This window comes from Pollicipes pollicipes, unplaced genomic scaffold (genome assembly GCF_011947565.3).
Source record: "Pollicipes pollicipes isolate AB1234 unplaced genomic scaffold, Ppol_2.1 Scaffold_6138;HRSCAF=7277_pilon_pilon_pilon, whole genome shotgun sequence".
NCBI lineage: Eukaryota > Metazoa > Arthropoda > Thecostraca > Pollicipedomorpha > Pollicipedidae > Pollicipes > Pollicipes pollicipes.
Window position 1 is genome coordinate 14,247,169 of NW_023596818.1, and position 19,917 is coordinate 14,267,085.

Here is a 19,917-nt window from a genome sequence, read left to right on the forward strand (position 1 = left end):
CCGCGCAGTTGGCCCCGGATCAGCACAGGAACGCTCAATGACGCAACAGCATCCCTGATTACTGCAGGTAGTCCAATGGTTGTCACATAGACTCCAGCTCTGTGTAATTTTTCCTGTGTTCTTCAGAGATATTGAATTCTCCCGACTGTAGATTGTAGATGGAATGAGGTTCCTAATTTGCATTAACGTGGCTAACCCATGTCCGTCTTAAAATGCTCAAGATCCTGTCAGAGCTGATCACTGATAAGAAAATTACGTAGTATGGTCTTGAATACGAGAGCTCGCAAGTCATAGCAATAACGGCCTCGACTCCCGGCGTTGCAGTTTCCGGGCGGTGCGGCGTCGGTCTTGCGGCTGTAGCACTAAGCGATGGCCAATGAGGAAACGAAAAAGATGACGCATCTTAAGGGAGATGGCTGATGAGCTAGGTAAATCGGCATGCATGTTTAATGTAGTGCAAAAGTGTGCCAAACGCAACCTTAGTCTGAAAAGTATGTGTGTGTGTGGGGGGGGGGGGGCAGTTAACATTGCTAGCCTTCCCACCTTGAAAAATGGGGGGTGGCCATGGCCCCCCTGCCCCCCCCCCCCCTATTCCTACGCCCATGCTGCTGAGGCGCTTGAGCCCTCCCTCTAGGCGCTGCAGGACCTGTTTGACCGAGTCGCCGTGAACAACAATGTTGTCGAAATATGCCAGGCATTCCTTCGGCGCCAGTCCGTTCAGCACGATGTTGAGTGGCCGGGCGAACGAGCTCGGCGCCCCGGCGAGACCGTAGCTACAGCGCCGCCAGGCATACTGGCCACAGAGCAGGCAGATGGCCGTCTTGTCCCTGTCCTCCGACGAGAACTCCGTTTGATTATACCCAGGCTTCAGATCTCGGATGCAGAACATGGAGGAGCCAGCCAGGGACTCCAGAACGTCATCAGCTCTGGCGACCGGGTAGGCCGGGACCTGGGTGATACTGTTCACCCTGCACATATCGGCCGATACGAAGTCCGGCCCCACCGCGTTTGCGGACCAGCGCCGCTGGACTGGCCCAGACATCATTACTCCCCTCCAGGATGCCTTTTTCTACCAGGCCATCTATTTGAGCTTTCACCTCACCTCTAAGGTGGTGCGGGATGCGTCTTGGCGCCTGCCTGACAGGCGGATGGTAGCCCATTCGAATGATGTGCTGCACCAGCGTAGTGAGCACCACTCGTCCGTCAAACAGGTGGTGATAACTTGTCAACAGTTTTGCTGCCCGTGCCGTCTGTGACTCCGTCAGCTCCGCTGGGATTTCGATCGGCGACATTTCGGGGCACTGTTGCGCTGAGACCGCGCCCGCATACTCTTTTTGCCCGATCACCTTCTCTGAGCACATGTTCGAAATTGGGGCCGAGTGATCTAATTTGGTGTTTTCTGTACACCGTTACAAATTGTTGTGACAGATTTCTCAACAGTACCGGGAGGGGCTGACTAGGCTGAACCTGCACAACAACAGGCATTGTCAGCAGGTCCGTAAGACTCGTCATCAGCATAGCCTTCGATGACGCTCTCCGCCCCCGGCGGCACACACCAGTTCTGCCGTGCTACCACGCGGCACACCGACAGACCCTCCCGGCCGGCTGCGCCTCCCACTCCGTCGTTATCTGAACGGGTCGGTTCTGTTTGCTCACTCGTTGCCCGCTGTACCTGACCCACGGAGGGCAGCGGCCCGGCAGGAGTTGTTTTGGGGGAGTCCGAGGTCTGAGTCAGCTGATGGGCCGGCGACGGAAACACGGGACGGCGGGACGTGACGTCAATCAGACAGCGGTACCGTTGGGAAAAGTTCTGACCCAAAATGCACTCGGGGTCTCCGATGTGGTCCCTGATGCACACTGTTAAGCGATCATGAAAGTCGGGCAGTGCAAGTGTTACGAAGGCGGATCGTAGAAGCCTTACTGGCGTTTCTGATAATGACTCGGCTGTAATGGTTGTGAGATGCGCCATAGAAGTTGGCAAGCTGTTAAGGATGGCGTCTGATGTGAGCGAGATGGAGGAGCTAGTGTCGACGAGACGGTGACGTGCCACACCGTTTATCCTACCAGCGACCGACAGGCCTGCGTTGAGGGGACACCCGGAGCGGCAATCACCGTCGTCGTGCCGGAGCCCCCCCCCCCCCCGCCTCCCCCCCTGCCGCGTTTCCCGGGCTCGTCGTTTGACGGCAGGACCTATTGAGGGTGACCCGTTCTGTTGCAACCGTGACAGGCCGCGTTTCGGTGCCGGACAGTCGGTTCGTAGGTGACCGGTAGCACCACACGCGTAACGACGTCGATTGGCGACGTGGGGAGAATACAGGCGACCGTTGCCTAGGGGACAACGCGACTCGTTTTGTTGCATCTCCAGCTGAGAGATACGGGTCAGAATATGTTGCAGGATGCCGTCAAAAGGCGGTCCCTTGTCGATTGTCGTTGACAGCAGCAACCGGCGGCGAAGGCAGAGCTTCAGCAGGCAGCAGGTGTCGCACCTTAATTACTGCTGTATCGTAATAGGCGATTTCCCGCTACTGAGTGCACTGCCAAAATCGAGCTGGAAGGGCCTGGAGCAGATAGCTGAACAGAAGGTCTTTTCTGGTACCCTGCTGTCCCGGAAACGCCTTCCGTACTTTATGCGATCGAACGGATTCGGGAGTTTCTCGCTGTTCCTTAGACCGTGAGCTGAATGCCAGCTCGGTGGCGCCGTCCAAACACAAAGGAGGACATGATAAGACCTGCACGTCTGTTCCATGCCGGGGTCTGCGGCGCCACGAAAGACTTGAGGTCAGCGATGGACGCGGACACCGTTTGCCCACACTACTGAGTCAGGGAACTGGGATTTGGATGCTGAAGGATGCCATGTTGGGCCAAAACAGGAATGCAGGATTCGTTCTTGTCCGATTTCAGACAAGTGCGTACTACCTAGCTAGACTAAAGCCGTAACATCAGCAAGACAATCACAATATTTTTGTGTGTAAAAAGCAAATATAAGAACACGGCATTTGTACGATTAATTCATGAACGACGGGTGCACGACGTCACACTCACGACTGTTTGGCGCGGTTCCGTGCGCAGTAGAGGGCGTATGGACCTTGGGAGCCGCGTCGGACCCTGGGCGTATGGACCTTGGGAGCCGCGTCGGACCCTGGGCGTATGGACCTTGGGAGCCGCGTCGGACCCTGGGCGAACAGTTACCCCTTGTTGGCTCTGCAGCGACTGGTCCGCTGATTGTCCCGGTAGCGGTGACGAGTCAGCGTCGGAAAGGCGGCGCGCAGGTCCGGGGCGGAGGCTGCGGCGTTGGTTTATTGAGACGACTGACAAGGGTCCGTTTTCTGGTGGAGGTGGTCGCAATACAGGACCGTTCCGCGCGCAGTGCAGTCGACCGATGGCAATGGCTACGGTGGGTCGAGCACTGGAAGGCGACGTCTGCTCAGACGTGGGAGAGGCGTAATTGCTGACAGCGCCACGATGAGTGGCGAAGAACATTACCAGCGAGCTCAGACGGACTGGAACACGTTGATGACGCTTCGGCGGCAGCAGTCATCACAAGCCTCGCTGTGAGCGGCTGAACTCTATTGTGATAGAACGCGGCCGGGGCAAGCGTAGATAGCCAGATCTACGAGAGGCGCGAGTTCGAATTGGTGCTATGTATGGGCGACACCGCTGCCACCGATTTAAGGTGTGGGGTACCGGTGTCTCGCCTCCGGGTCACAGATACACACGGTGCGTCCAAAGTCACTTCTGCTTTGACACTCGTCATAGGTACTCCACATAGTCCGTCCCGCCGGCACGGGGTTATGATACACTAGGTGTTTTGACACATTAGGTGTTATGATACATTAGGAGTTGCGATATATTAGAGGTCATGAACATTAGGCGTTATGATACGGTAGGTGCTATGAAATATTAGTGGCTATGATACGCCAGGCGCTCCGATACCTTAGGCGCTGTGATACATTATGAGTTGCAATACATTAGGAGCTGTGAAACACAAGGTGATTTGATACACTAGGTCTAATGATACATTAGGTGTAGTGACACATTAGAGGTTATGATATATTAGAGGTTATGAACATTAGCCCTTGTGATACGTTAGGAACTACGAACATTAGGGGTTATGATACCTTAGGAGTTATTATATATTAGAGGTCATGAACATTAGGTCTTGTGATACATTAGGTGTTTCAAACATTAGGTGTTGTTATACATTAGGGGCTACGAACATAAGGTGCTGCGATAATCCTCCCCCCCCCCCCCCCCCCCGGTACGTCCGTCCTCGCGCCGACGGCTCTCAGCTTTCTTTTCGTTACCGCCTCCTCTCCTGCCCCCCGCAGCCGCGGCCCTCGCACGGGGCGCCTGGGGCAGGAGGAGGGGAAAGCGGGGCCCCCTAAGCGGCGCTCGCCAAACTACTCAAACATTTACTGGCTAGCGCATAGGTGTTTTCTGACACGTTACAAATGAAGCAACTGCTAAAATCTAAATAAACGCAATCCAAGTAATCTAAAATGCTCTAAAATAATATTAGAAAACGTTTCTATGATTGTGATCAGGTAAACTAGATAGCCTCTGCCAATACTAGTATGAATGTAATCGAAACAACGAGTGAATCTATTTTCTCCCGTGATCTCATCCTAATGAACCCGCCCAACTAATCAGTTACTCGGGGTAGCCAGATAGAGATAGGGGTGACGCTTCTTGAAGTCGGCTGCTGTTGTTCAGCCGATACATGCCACTATTATCACGTAGATAACATAGCATACCCCAAGACATACCACAAAATAACAAACCGGCATCACACACCCAGCAAACCTAACCTCTCCACGGCTTTTGGCCCCTTAAATATATATTTTCGTTGTCGATGACTTGAATCTTTTTGGCCAATGACAATTGTTCGCGGAAGAAACGGAGCAATGCCTATAGGCAATGACCAACACATGTGAAACCACAACTTTGTTAGAGGCTTAGACTTGGGGTAATTTACCAAAATCATTTAAGTAAGACGATCCGATACCATCGCCGGAAAAGTTCATATTCAGTATTCATGGAAGATAGTCTGAGACCCAGACAGTGTTATGCAAAGTAGTGTGTCCTGACACGTGGGGCTAAAAAAGAGTGGACACATGCTCTTCTTTCCATGGGGGCTTCAGAAAATGTATCATGCGCACTGCGGGGAAGTACCTACACCGGAAAGCGAAGCTACACTTCCTCAATCTCAACAGACATGCCGATGACTGAGAGGACAGAACAGATAGAGCCAGATAACTGAAAGGACAGAGCAGGTAGAGACAGATATCTGAAAGGACAGAACAGGTAGAGACATATAGGTCAAAAGGGCAGAACAGGTAGAGGCAGATAGCTGAAAAAACAGAGCAGGTAGGGACGGATAGCTGAAAGAACAGAACAGGTAGAGCCAGTTAACTGGATTGGCCACCAGAACGACCGTCTTTGTTTAATAATATGACCAGCGTTTTTACATTACATTAAGCTGAAAGAAGCAAACAAAGGCCTGGCGTTCACGATGTTTTGGCGTCATAAGCTGGGAGCTCGCTGAAAGCAAGCGACGCTTAGTTTGTGAGATGCTGGTTGAGTGCTGCCATCAAGCAAACAATGGTGACACCGGAAAAATCCATGTGTGAAAGCTGTGCCTCATGGTATTAGATTTCTCCGCAAACATCGGATAACACCACGCCAATATTTATTCTATTATGGAACCCACCGCACAAAAAGTGTCACTACCATTTCTCGGACCTCCTTCTCCAGTGCAATCAGGAAGACGATATACCGCTGAATTGTACTTTTAAACTCATGGCCGTCATCATCCCGCATTACAATCCGGCACACCACCACGACTTCTACTAAGATAGCAATCCTTGTAGGTACCACAAAAACGATGAGCGGTGTGCGCATCGTCTGATTCCAAGTCGCGTGAGCGTGGTCACGCCAAATTTCCCCTCTTCCGCGAGAGTGGATAAGCTATACACCGAGGGAATTCCGCGCTTTTGCAGCATGTTCTCGATTCAAAAACAGTGGCCTGCGGGCATAGTAGCCCTGGGGGGCTTGCCGATCCTACCTCATGGATGAGTTTAATGTATAGTCATCCATGCCTGTCCCTTTAGACAAATTCATTGCATGTATTGTTATAAACGTTACTAGCCGTTAACAGGTCAACGTTCCAGGAAGACACGCTAAAACAAATAAATCTGGAATATGTGATACCATTTTATGATAGCTGTGGCATCTATGCGGGTGTGTAGCCCAGAAACGACGGCCGTTTAGGTCTTCAATAGGGCAGGCTGTGAGCTGCAGCAAGCGATCTTCAAGATGCTTATTCAGTTGAAAACCGCTTAAAGCGTAGAATACTCCCTTTGAGTTATTCGATTGCAGATCACATTTCCGTAATAACCAGGAAGTGAAGAATTCATGTCCAACTTTTTATACTATGTGGCACAAGCGCACTTCTTGATTGAAACTTGCACAGCTTGCTTAACATTGAGAACGAATTGGCATTCACTTTACGTGGAAATCGCGTTAATGGACGCCAGATCTGAATACTAGACGAACATACTTGTCCTGATCTTGAACGCCGCTTGGCCTGTGGGGTGGCAGGATTTGAATGGCATTGCTAAGGCGCCCTGCATGCCTGAATGACATTAGATAGTCTGCACGAAAAAGTCTGTACATTCTCATTAGCGTTTAGCTCAGAAACTAGAGGGTTTTGGTCTTAGCAAGGGCAGGCTGCGAATTGGGCCGAATGATCTCCAAAATCACTATTCAAAACCCCCTAAAAATGTGGAACACTGAAGTGCCTAGTGTTTAAGCATCTCAGTGACTTTGTCTACATTTCCTGCGCCAGTATTTCCTTTTGGCTCATATTCATTCAGGGGCGGGAGGGGATCCAAGTCAGCACCGAGGGAGGAGATGGGGGTGGGACCCGGGCCGACAAAAGAATACCAAGTAACAGCCCTGGACGGAGGTTATTGAACAGCGAGAAGTGCCCATATGACACTCTCTTAACTCTTTCGGCCAGGGTAGTTTTTGAACTAAATGCATTCAAAAGGCACATCGCCAGACGAAAGAAATCTTCCTTGGCCCCCTGGACCCCGCCACCAATCCCCCAAATTTAAGTATGCGGGGCTCGCAGGACGAGGGGGGCGAGATACAGCCATTGCACGTTGCATCAAGCCACTGAGATTATGCCGCAGCCAGTGGCTGGGGTTTCTAACAGTCCGAAGGGCTGTGCGCTGATCGGGGGCACCTGGAATATCTGTGTCGGCCAGAAACCACCAGCACTGAATATCCGGCTACGTGTCGGTCCGGGCCTGGGAACCCATATCCAGGGCTAGGCCGGGGCCCACGATTTACATCAGGACGCTGCCCCTGCATCAAATGGGGGGGGGGGGGGGGCTGTGTGAGTGAGGGGCCATGTGTTGACAATAGGCTTAAGTCGGTCAGAGGTATATTTGCTGCACAGGGACAGGGACGGATTCCGGAATGTCATAAAGCTACTTGTGTTTGTCGCAGCTCTGGGACAATTGAAGAAGATGTGATAATTTACGTTAAAGAGTCCACAGTGGGAAAAGGAAAGAGCCCTGTGCCTGCCAGGGGCCGCGGACAGCACGGGAGCCATTCACATCATTACAGCCAAGGATCCGGTGAGTCGAACTGAAGTGTCTGCACGCCAACTTATTGGACTGCTTGCAGCCATATGGGATCCTTTTGAGTCGATACCCCCCCCCCCCCCCCCCACGATCCGGAGACTACTGCCCGGCTCAGAGGGCCTCCCGCGTCAGGGAGTAGACCAATATATGATGTATCCCTCTGAGGTCTATGGATCGAACTGGGGGAGGGGGGGGGGGGGGCAGCATGGCAGCCGATACGTACAGCACGCTGGGACGGAACGGCCCTTTACCACTGAACAGAAAAGATGCTGTACCGCATACCTTACAGTACCATACCATGCTGTACCCACACCCACGGGACTCGGGCTGGCCGGCAAAAGATAAAGCGTCTCCTAAGTGTGCAATAGCGGAGATTAAAATGTAGTGATTTCTTTACTGGCATGGGAAGGCTATGTTTGCATGAGGACGTCCATCCTTTTCTTAGAATAGATAAGTGAAGCAAAGTTTTTCCGAAAAGCATTGAGCCTGCGCGTTTGCAATCTTACGAGAAAGAACACCGTTGCCCGGCGTTGCATTTCCGTCAAACCGGCCGTCCTATGAACAGATACGCAGTTTTAGCAACACGAAAATCAAAGATCCTCCAACTACGTTTCCACTTCCATTGCCTTCGTTTTTATAGTTTTAGTTTTCTCATTGCTCTTGTCAGACCGTTGACCTGTGCTGCCTTACCAAAAAGCCGACGTTCCTCGGTTCATGGAGATTGCAATGCCAGACGTCAGATTTTTGTTTCTCAGACTTGTGAGTGCGGATGTTCAAAGTTGTGTTAAGCGATGTTTTCACCACTCAATTATGCATGATTGATGAACATTGGCAAACAATTATTTTTGGGCAAATGGCCATGTCAACATAGATTTTTGACCCTATTTCGACCAACACTACGTTCACGGGCCCTCGACATCTTTGTAAAATCCCGATAGCAAATCCACCAGAGCTCGTAAATGCCATGTATTTGTAAAGAGTCCACTGAAGTATTAAAAAACGAGCTGTGTCGATGTTTATTCAATTAAATCATTGAACACCTTTTCAGTGCATGCCTTCAAAACACGAACTGTTTAGTCTTTCGGTGGCGCTTAACATCCGTTTCAGTGAAAATGGCTGCAAAATAAAAACAAAATGAAGAAGTTGCACCCTGTGCACCCTGTGCACTCTTCTCCCTACCAAGATTCAAGCTGCACCCCCATGCAAAATCTGGTATATTTTTCAATATGTGTGAAATATAAACATTTTTCAATATGTGTGAAATATAAGACATGCGTAATTACCAGGGGCCAATGCAGCCATCCAGTCGAAAGGAGAAAACTCGAATGAACCGCCCGGAAAATACCGGGAATTTTTCGCACTGTCCCCATGTTTTAACCGTCTTGGGGGAGGGAGAGGAGCGGGCGGGATAACCGCTGGCGCCCTTTGTATCCACCGCAGTCTTGACATTCTGAATCTGCCAGTCTAGAGTCCGGGTCTTCGCAGAGCTCTGCCTTTGGAATTAAGCGTCGCAGGCGCAGCAGTATACGTATCTTTTAACACGCGTCCAGGTGACCGGTTGGATACCCTTCTCTCGGGTGGGGGTAGGAGTCAATTTGACCCCCTTCTGAGACCTCAGGAACTAAAAGAGCTAGAGATACAAAATGCACAGGTGTGTTGACCTATACGGAAACTCACTTAGGTCAAAATTCGATGTTCGTAGGCCATAATATTGGTGTAAAATATGGTCAAACCAGGTCATACTCCAATTTGGTCTCCTAAGGGCACCTAGAATCTAGATAACCCTTCTATGCAAAAGCTCACATGCTCCTCTGAGATCAGTGACCTTGCTTGACCTTTTGAAGATCATGATGACCAAAATAAAAGACCACTTTGAATTTTGCATTTGGATAAGCAAAAAATAATACGCTAGGCAATATGTTCCTAACAACGAAACGTTGACCTGGGTCATTCAGGTCAGTGGCCTATTCTTACCTTTTAGGAGTCTATCGAAGGTGCATAATGCAGTTTCTGTTGTCAATGAATTCGCAATAAGCATCAGATACTACTCCATCCAGCAAGCCCTAGACTAATAAAGCAGGCTGATTGCAGCAGCTCTATCTGACCTTCATACCTGACCTTAGGTCAATGTAATTTGTTCATTCCATTGTTGGGATGCCCAAGAAAGTATCTCAGAGTTGTATGGCTTTGTCTAACATTCCGCTGTTGGATCACATTGAACGATTCTATTGAAACTGCCCTCGCCTCGACGATCCGCCATTCAACTGTCTACTGCTATGCAAAATTTGGCGCGGCCGCGCCGTTGTTCGGAAACTATTCCTGACAACCTTCGGGCGGTGGGGGGGGGGGGGGGGGTCAATTCGACCCTCCGACCCGAGCACGTGTTAACGAACAGCGTCAGATATTAGATCGACCGAGAATACATCCATTAAGATCGTTTGTGCTAAGCCTGCTGTGATTTTAGAAGCATGCATTTTCAACAGATAAATAATCGTTAAGATCCAACCAGCATATATATATATATATATATATATATATATATATATATTTCACACGTTGTCTGCCGTTCTCATAACTCTACAGTATAAACGTGGTTATTTCTGCCGCGACTCCGGCTAATATTTGTGGCAGCAGAAAACTAAACGGGACTCTGAATGTGTATAGGCTAGGTAATTTGTGAGCCATGGTTCAGCACACGTCATTCCACATCGCGCTTTTATGGCTAACATATCTCAAATAGCTGCATAAAAAATGATAACGTTAAGCAGTCCAGGTAAGGAGGCACAACCTAAACGTGCTGTACTTTAGCTGAATATTTTATTTTTTGCCTCTGCCAAAACACCGTAACCGCCGCGTATTTCTTGGTGCGCCAGAAATGCCAGCTTGAAATTGCTTTGGTGGCTGTTGGCGATAGTAACCCAGTTGTACAGATTGAAATGGCCGCTGGGCTATGGGAGTGGTTCCGGAGTAGATAATGCAAAGTGCTATTTGCTGGTGAAATTGGCTTGAGGTGTGTGCTGGATGACATATTTGTCATCGTCTTCATCCTTTCAAGGACGGACAAGATACCTGGAGAGGGTGAAGAGTTGAAATCTCGTCGAGTTCTGGGAGTGCCCGTGGATAGCTGTCGCCGTTCTGCATAAAATGAGGTATCTTAGTGTTAGTAATAGTTAGGACTTAATTTGTACATGTATCTTATGATGTGGCTCAGGATGCTTATGAAGCTGTCCCAGGCAGGAATTACTCTACCGTACATTGAGGCAGCCCATTCATTGACAATTCCTGAATTTTAGAAATGAGTGACCACAGATGATCATAAGTTAGTGCAATGGACATGGTAGCTTGCATATGTAAATTATTTGTTTTCCATGCCTTATGAGTTAAAGGCCTCTGTTTGTCTTGATAATAACCACACATCTGTTTTCTATCATATCGTGCCGGATCAAATCTGGAGCTGTCAGGCTGTCTTTATTGTGAAAAGTGACCTCATTCCTTTCCATGGAATGCTGTTTAGTGGTCATGCAATTGTGTGACTTAATTGACTGAATGTAGCCTTTTGATAGGTTGTCAGTACAGGACAAAATTTGTGTAGTGGGTAAGCTCAGAGAACTGCTAATTATTCACATCTACCATTATGCTTATGGAAACACATCTTGTTTTTTGCACATAGAAAACAGCATTTTGACCTGTAAGCACTCCACAAAAAATACCGCTGCATGCTGTCAAGACATAGGCGGGTTAACAGTTTCAGGTTCATATTTCAGAATTACTTGAAAATGAGACTTAGTGCATTTTTCAAAAAATTGTTTTATTCCTTCAATATGTAATGTGTCTTAAATATGACCAGTTACTGTAAGTCCATGAAAGCAGGTTGGGGTGCATGTGCTTTCGAAGGAATGTTAATTTTGGATGAGCCTATAACCCATGACCGGTGAAATCGACCACCAGATATTTGCAGCCACAGCTCTCATGGGATCAGAAGCAGTCTCAAAATCACAAATGGTCAAAAATTACACCAGTTGATCAAAATGCATTGCTTGTGTAACCTGTATGTTTATTGACATTGCTGTGTCATATTGATGGGCCCATAGTACTTTCAATGATGGCGAAGTTGGCACTGGGCCATGTTAATTGGCCCAGAGTATTTTCAAGGATGGAAAAGTTGGCAGTCCTTGATATGCTCAGCAAGGAGTAGGTAAGTCTGGTTTGGCTACATGCCACGTGACAATGAAGGTGATGATTTTGAAGAGACATCATATTTCATTGCAACAAGCCAATTCAATTAATAAATGTTGCCCTATATCAGCAGAAAATTCCCTGGAATCACCTTTTTTCCAACTCCAAAGCACCATAAGCCTCTAATTTGGCTAATGGTGCTCTTGAGGCACTATCAGGCATTTTATCTGTGGCTTCATTGTTGTGCCAAGCATAGAAAGCATATATCAGTGCATAATATTCACCTTTGTCAGTTTTGGCTTAGGACATGTGGACTGTTTCATCCCTCCTCTTATTAGAATAAAATTCTGAAAATATAGATGTTATACTGATTCATAAAGCCAGGCTCTCACTGCATGAGGGTATTAAATTCCATGCAGAGCTATTCATTTGACATGTCTTTAACACAACTGTATGTTTTCCCTTGTCAACAAGTGTCATCAATGGAATGGTGAAGCACAAAAAACAGGTCATGGTGAGAAAATATTTTGTTCATTTTGCTTGGAAAAAAGTGAGGAAAGGCTGGTGTACATAATAAGTGCAAGTAGATCAGGGAGATAAGGGTAGGAATGCCACTGGGTTGTTTAAAATGCCCAATGCATCTGCTTTTTTCTACCTACAGTGAAAAAATTATATCACATTTCTGCACATCTTTGTGTAAGTGGTTACTCATATTTCTTTTGCTGCTAGCAAACATTTCTTGTTGCAGGACACTGGCATGGGACAATGAATGGGTGTATGCAACAGCCTATTACTGGCTTTTTTCTTTTGTGCTTGCATTCATTTCATCATCTGAATTGTAAGGGCTTAAAAACTATGTTATCCTCAACCCTCACTATCATCTTTCCAATTTGAAAGGAGAGGCACCATAAGGCCACCCCAGGTTATGTGTTGCACACTTGTTTTTACCACCTTTTCTACCCCTTGCACATTTCCAGGTAAACTTTTCTTCCATGCATTTTTTTTATTGTTTCAGAGGCTGTTCCTGTACCAGTTGCCAATGTAACATTGTTTGAGAGGGAAGCACAGTCTGTGGGCTATTGGTGGGCTTAAGGTCCTTTGGTTGTGCCATATGCTATGTTCTGCCTGAGATCCTTGGTAGCTGTATGTTTATACTATGTTGTATATTTGGCCCAAACTAAACATCTTGGTGATCCCCCCCCCCCCCCCATCTGCAAATACATCTGGAGAAAAATGAACTCCTTAACCATCCCTACTGCAGGTTGTTTTCTGCACCATTGTCAGGTTATCCACTTGTGTACAGAAAGCTTACCTTTACTGCTGCTTGATGTAGCTGGAAACAGTAGTCCTGACCGTAAACACTGTTTTTATCTGGCGTGACAAACAGTGCCTTGTTTGTCACAACATTTGACCTATGACTGACCATTGACTTAGAGTAACTTCATTCATGTTAATTTTTCTGTTTACCAGACAGCCTCATGGGAATTCTGCTGTGTTAAGTTCCATAGGTCATCAATTCAGTTTAATGACTCACAAGCCTTTGTGCATTCTGGCACTGAGGCCTGTTCATAGTTTTCTGTCCATTCTGTTCATAGTATGTCCTGTTCATTCTGTTCAGGGCCTGTTCCATTCATTTGATTAGAATCATTACCTGCATGACTTTAACCCTGTTAAACTAGTTTTGTCATACTTGAAAACCATATTGTTTCAAGAAAGTGGGTTTCCATTGAGGTAACATTCAAGCACATACATCTTAAGGGTTTGTTAAAACCACTTTCCATGAAATTCTTACATGGAAAGGCCAATTATCACTGCATACAGGAGAAGTTTTGGTTTGTGTTTGTGCCCTCTGCAGCAAAGCAAATGTACATTGCATTTGGTTACAGCTATATTGCAATTGGCTCTGTGTTTCAAATGCTGCCACAGTACTCAGTCATTATTTTGACTCAAAGTTGCAATGTTACAGAATAACTCATGTGTTGTGATGACCTATAATTGAGAGCTTTCCTCCATCTCCCAGTCTCTCGCACTGTATCAGTCCATATTTCACATTTTTGAATGGCCGACATAATGTATCCATTTGTGAAATGGTGGTATTATTTAAGGGTGAGATCAAACTGAGTTTACAACAAATGTCAACAATTAACAATGCTAGTGTCACTCATTCAGCATAAGTAATCATGAATCAGTTTAATTGAGGCTTTGAATATGTAATGTTGTCCCAATAGTTGTCACTTACACAAGGCCCCAATAGTTGTCATTTATGACTTTCATAAAAGTTGTTGTTAAACTTTGTGACAAACTTCACACCACAGCTTATAAAGTGCATTGTGGAGGGCAAGGTTGGATGACACAATTTAAAATACCTAAGCATAAGACTTCATGTAGATTGGCTTGCTGCTTTGGGCATTTCTTGTCATGAGGCAAATGACCTGTTCTGGTTTCTCTAAATGTGGCTGTTTTTGGCTGTATGTATGCATGAAACACAATGAGGTCAAACTCATCTTGAATGCCATCATTATCTTACCTACCAATAGCTGATTCACACCCTTCTATTATGTCAACAACCAGGCAGAACAACAAAATGTGGGTGCATGCGACGTCATTGCTAATGAATTATGGACCACGCCGAAATAAAACGTCGATTTTAAAAGTACCTGGTGTTTCAGTGTCACTTTCTCGGCATAGTTTGGCCTTTTCCACTAAAAGCGCGCATTGAATGCCTTTGATTGGCGAGCGTATGGGATCGTGGCGACCGTGTCCTCATTTTGCGTAGCTTCTGGCGGAAAAGATATGCATTCTCAAAGTGTTGTGGCATGTAGATTATCAGCCGCTAGACCCTCAGCAGCACGCGCGGTAGCGCTGGGGCGCCTCCACTCATTGCGGCGCGAGCGCGAGCAGCACCACAGCCGAGCGATTTCCCGTCCATGGGAACTCCTTGAGGCCGGGGTCGTCAGGGCACGCATTGACGCGGGTCACCGCCAGGTTCAACGTCATCCCTCAACCAGTGTGTTACGGTGAACAGTGCGCATGCGCTGTTCGGGTCAGACCCGGGCCGTATTAAGTTAGAGATCGTCGTCCGTACCATGGGCTCGCATTCCCAGGCGTCTGTCGGCCATTTACTTGTGCGCTTTGTCAGCGTGAGTGCGACGGGTTCGAAGTGTCATTGGTAACTGGACCAAAAATGCCCTGCCGCCGCCCTGTTGACAACGGGCTCAGTTTGTCACCGTGCGGCAGGACCGCCGGTCTGCGTTCTTACAAGATCACAACCTGTTTTCCCCCTGACAGTGTTCCAATAGGCAAGCCCAGATCTGTGGGATAGAGATTCAGTAGTCCCATTAGTTGCCGTAGTGGACAGTTGTCATTCTTGACACTGCCAATTTTCCAATGATCTCTGATGAATATGAGTGAATATGAATATTTAATCTGTATATTTGAATGAAATATGATTTTCGCACGGGTATGGGGTTTCTGCTATTTCTAACCAACGCAAACTGCTATTACTAACCAATACGAGCTGCTATTACTACCACCAGCTTACACTTGTCAGGTATTTTTTGCTTCACCTTTTGCTTTCAAGTGCTCAGTTGTTTTTGCTTTATTTTTCACAAACATGGACTGTCGCGAGTTACGGCTCGTTTTATAACACGGGTGGCAACTTCGGGTTGATAGAGTTGCGAAAATTTGGGGTGGGAGCACTCCTGGTGCCCTGGGCACGGACGACTGGTGGAATCAACCGCGGGGACTCCCTGATGGATGTTTTCCGTTGATCGCCTCAAGCACGTTTTCCGAAGACAACACTACAGCTATCTTTCATATCTTGCGCCACGTAAGACAGGGGTCAGTGACCGGGTTTGTCATAAGAATAAGCTTACGAAATTGAGTTCGCAGAAGGAATGTGTTAGTCCCGGGCCTATTAAGTTTGCAGAAAGAATACATGTCTATTGTGGCGCACGATCGCAGCTTAGACATGGCAGAGAGCGGGAGATGATGTTCAGCACTATAGCTGTATGTCTAGCCGCGCTCCACCGAGCAGCCCAGACCGAGACACCACGCCGTTGAAGCCTTGGAGGAGCCAATACACTCGTTTGCTGTACGTATACATCGTCCGTGTCGTCTCGTTCGTCATGACCGGAGCTGACATGACCTGAGCACCGCCGCGGTCTGGATGCGTACCGCCGAGTACCCGAACCGCTGCGGTCCTGTGCCGTGACCTGACCTGACCTGACCTGACGCGACCTGACCGCCACTGCAGCCTGGAAAGACACGTGTGTGACACCCAGGCCGGTGCAGATATGTGCTGTGACCTTATTGGAACTGACCTGATCTGTCGTGACCCGACCCGCCATGTACTGAGGTGCCCTGCCATGACCTGACCTGGCCGGGCCTGATCGCCTCTTCAGTCTGGAAGGGCACGTACGGAACACCGAAGCTGGCTTGGACGCGGGCTGTGATCTAATTGGACCTGACCTTACTTGGCATGTCATTATCTAACATGACCTGACCTGTCATGCCTTGCCCTGACCCGACCTGACCTGACCTGACCTGCCAGGACCGGTGCTACAGGATGGAGGGACAGGTTGCACATTCAGGTGTGCGCAACATCCGGGCCGCTGCGATGGTACGCTGTGACCTGACCTGACCTGACCCGACTGCCGTTGCAGCCTGGAGGAGCGCGTGCGGGACCCGGACCGGCGCAGCCGGCTCCAGCAGCTGGAGGATGACCTGCTGAACGCCCGCTCCGTGCTCAATGTCGACTGCCTGCTGGACTCGGTGCAGGCGCTGGTGGCCGACAGCGACCATCCGGCCATCAAGCGCATCAAGAACATCGACTCCTTCCTCGCCCGGTGAGAGGGCGGCGGCCGGCGGACGGGTGGGACGAGACGCTGCCGTCGCTGGGAGGCGGCGCGAGCTAGCGAGCCGCGTCTGAGTGTCTGCCGCTGGTCTAGATGTGGTCGTGAGCACGCGAAATTTTATCGCGCAGTGTGACGCCGGCCTTTTTCTTTTTCATCGTAGCTGAACGCGTGCTTGGATTTTGGACCGATGTATCGCATGTTTCGCATGCATACTGGTATATTTCTCAGTGACCCTACCTTGACGTTAACGTGGCCCGACCACGAGCAGACAATGACTTATGCGTGATCCGACTCCATGCTCTATGCGTGACCCAACTCCACCCGACGTGCGCCTGACCTGGCCCTGACGTGACGATGTGACGGCGGCTCGCCTGTGACGTGGTCGGTCTGCGGCCGCAGGTATGGTGGCGCCGCACGCACCATCGAGAATCGTCGCATGCGCGCCGAGGACTTCTCGCTGATCAAAGTGATAGGCCGCGGGGCGTTCGGCGAGGTTCAGCTGGTGAGTGGTGGAGCGCGGCCATCTCGCGGCGCCCTGGTGCCGTGACCGCCTCCCGGCCACGACGTACTTTTGTCCCTGCTTCCCCCCCCCCCTCCCTGCCGCTTCCCTGCCTTTCATAACTCTGTCTCCTGCTCCGTCTTCTTGTCTCTGAGTCTGTGCTCCTTCGTTCGCATCGCTCCCGGTCTTGATCTTTTCCACATCCGTCTTTGTCGTTGTTTATATATCTGCCTTTGTCGATGTATTTGTCCGTGCCTTTCATTCCCTGCCTGTTAATGTTCGGTGTACAGATGATATCCTTTGTGTCTTTGTGACACAAAAGCTCGCCTCCCCTCCCCTTCCGCCACCTCCGTCTTGAGCGCCATCTGCCTCATCCCCAGCCGCCCCCCTCCCCCGGCCCCGGCAGCGCGGGCGCCCCGGCGGCGATATCCGGCACCGTCAGAGGCCCGCCTCGCTGCGCCGTCCCAACACTGTCCTCTCGCTTCGGGCGCCGCGCGCGCGCACGTCGTCGGTGTGACGTCACCACATCCCGGACCCGCCTGCAGATAGCGGCTGCGCTGATAGCCCATCCCTCCCCTCCGGCTCCGCCGCGACCCGGGCATGCTCATGTCGGCACACGCCCCCCCCCCCCCCTCCCCCACCCCCTCCCCGTCCCTCTGTCAGTCGGTAGGGTGGCCACGGCGCTCTGTGGTCAGTGGATCGAATTGAAATGACATGCCGGCCTGGGGCAGGGTATGGGTGGGGGCGCGAAAGGTCACGCGTGCTCCGGCCTGCCGGGTTGATATATTGGCGGTCGAGATCAGCGCTGGTTTGTGGCTAGATGTGATTGGGTGATCAATTTGGGCGGATCAGTTGGATCGTCGCATCGGATGTCAGGACTAGACCCAGCGGTGGGACGGCGCGGAAACGGCTGTCTCGGTGCGGTGGCACGTGACAGTAAAAGGCCACGCTCTCATGCGGATGGCAGTGACGCAACGTTCCCTTACCCGCATCAGCCTACATTGTGTGCCGTTGACCACGGTCGGAAACGGGCTTCTGTCGAAATATGTCCGTGGAATGCACCGACCGGCTGACCCTGTCAACGGGATCGCAATCGATGGCACGCGCCGTGCTCGCCGCCGAGAACTGGGCACGCTGCCAACTGACCGTCCTCGCCGCCGCCGTCAGGTTCGGCACAACTCCACTCGGCAAGTGTACGCGATGAAGCTGCTCAGCAAATACGAGATGGTAGGTGGCCGGGCCAGGCCGGCGTCGACTCGGGCTCGGGCTCGGGCTCGGGCTCGGGCTCGGGCTCGGGCTCGGGCTCGGGCTCGGGCCCGGGCTCGGGCTTGGGCTTGGGCTTGGACTTGGCCTTGGCCTTGGTCTCAGGCTCGGTCTCGGCCCCCCTCGCGTCAGACGGTGCGCCCGACCGCTCGCAACGCTGCTGACTGGACGGCGGCCGTGTTTTGTGTCGGCGCCGCCGCCGTCGGCCGTGCAGAAGTGACCGCGGCCGGCTGGGAGAGCGCACCGGCCGTGGATCGTTGCCGACCGCCGGCGGCGGGGCGTGCGGTGTGGAGGGTGTGAATCAGGCTGGCGGCCCGCCGCGGCAGCCATGGCGCGGCACGCGGCGGCCGGTGACGCACGTTCGCGTCGCGCTGCCGCCGACCGGCCAGGTCATGTCCGGCTGGCGGTCGGGGTCGTGTTCGGTCCGCGTCACGCCCTCCGGGTCGGCCGGTGTCACCATCTGCCGCTCTGCGTGATGGCCTGCCTGAGCAGCACGTGGCCCGTTCATGGTCACGGCGAACGGCGAGGTTCGCAGTGTTGTATGTTATCTTCGCCTTTAATCTATTTGCCCTTCATGTGGACGCCAAAAAACTTTTTCCTAAGCGAATGCTCACGCTTTTGTACCGCCCTTTGGATTTTAGGTCATGGCATGCATCAGCCAGCCAAAGAGCAAAGCTATGATGACACTCATTGCGAAGCGCGTAACCTTTTATGTACGATTGTATGGCGGTGCTGCCGTCGGTACACTGTGAACAACCGATGCGTTCACAACGGCGTAGAACATGGGGTTCCCTGCGCGCGTCGCGAGGAGTGATGAAAAGTAGAAGTGTTTACTTTAGTACAAGGGGAAACAAGAAGTCAAAGCAGAATAGTTGACGGCTCACGCCCTTCTCCGGCGCGCAGATCAAGAGGTCGGACTCGGCCTTCTTCTGGGAGGAGCGCGACATCATGGCGCACGCCAACTCGGACTGGATCGTCAAGCTGCACTACGCCTTCCAGGACTTCCGCTACCTCTACATGGTGATGGACTACATGCCTGGTACGTGGCAGAGCTATACCTACCTCTAGCGCCTGGCCCCGGCTTTGCAGAGGCGGTGCCTGGAGCCCCAGTCGTCATGCTGCAGGGGGGGGGGGGGGGGGGAGATCGAACGAACAAGACCGCTTCCCCGACTGGGTTGTAGGTATGACAGGTAGTTTCTTTGGTCTGTCATATCTAGGCTTTGTGGCCTCGTGACCCAGTGCTAGACAGCGGCGTATGCGTGGGTGGGCGTGGCATGCATCACGTCTGAAAGGTCGTGTTAGGGGGACGCGTTACTAGCCGTACAAATATTTATCTACGTGCGATCGATGCGAAAGGTTACGGCGCTAATAGCCACAGCAGCGATAAGTGTCGTTAAATAATCGATTGGCCGAAATAGCGACGTCGTAAAATAATCGCAAGGCCGAATGGTGACGTTTGCTTGTAATCTTC

The 19,917-nt window shown here is 50.5% G+C and overlaps 1 protein-coding gene across 1 annotated transcript; it reads left to right on the top strand.

Moving 5' to 3' along the window:
- Positions 1–10,564: 10,564 nt before the first annotated feature.
- On the top strand, positions 10,565–19,485 carry LOC119106241 (rho-associated protein kinase 1; the record flags this gene model as incomplete). The annotated part of the gene is given in 5 exon segments (XM_037229844.1): positions 10,565–10,801; positions 16,493–16,675; positions 17,084–17,186; positions 18,351–18,410; positions 19,350–19,485. Coding segments are annotated over 5 exon segments (487 nt in total), but the record flags the coding sequence as incomplete, so codon positions are not given.
- Positions 19,486–19,917: the final 432 nt, after the last annotated feature.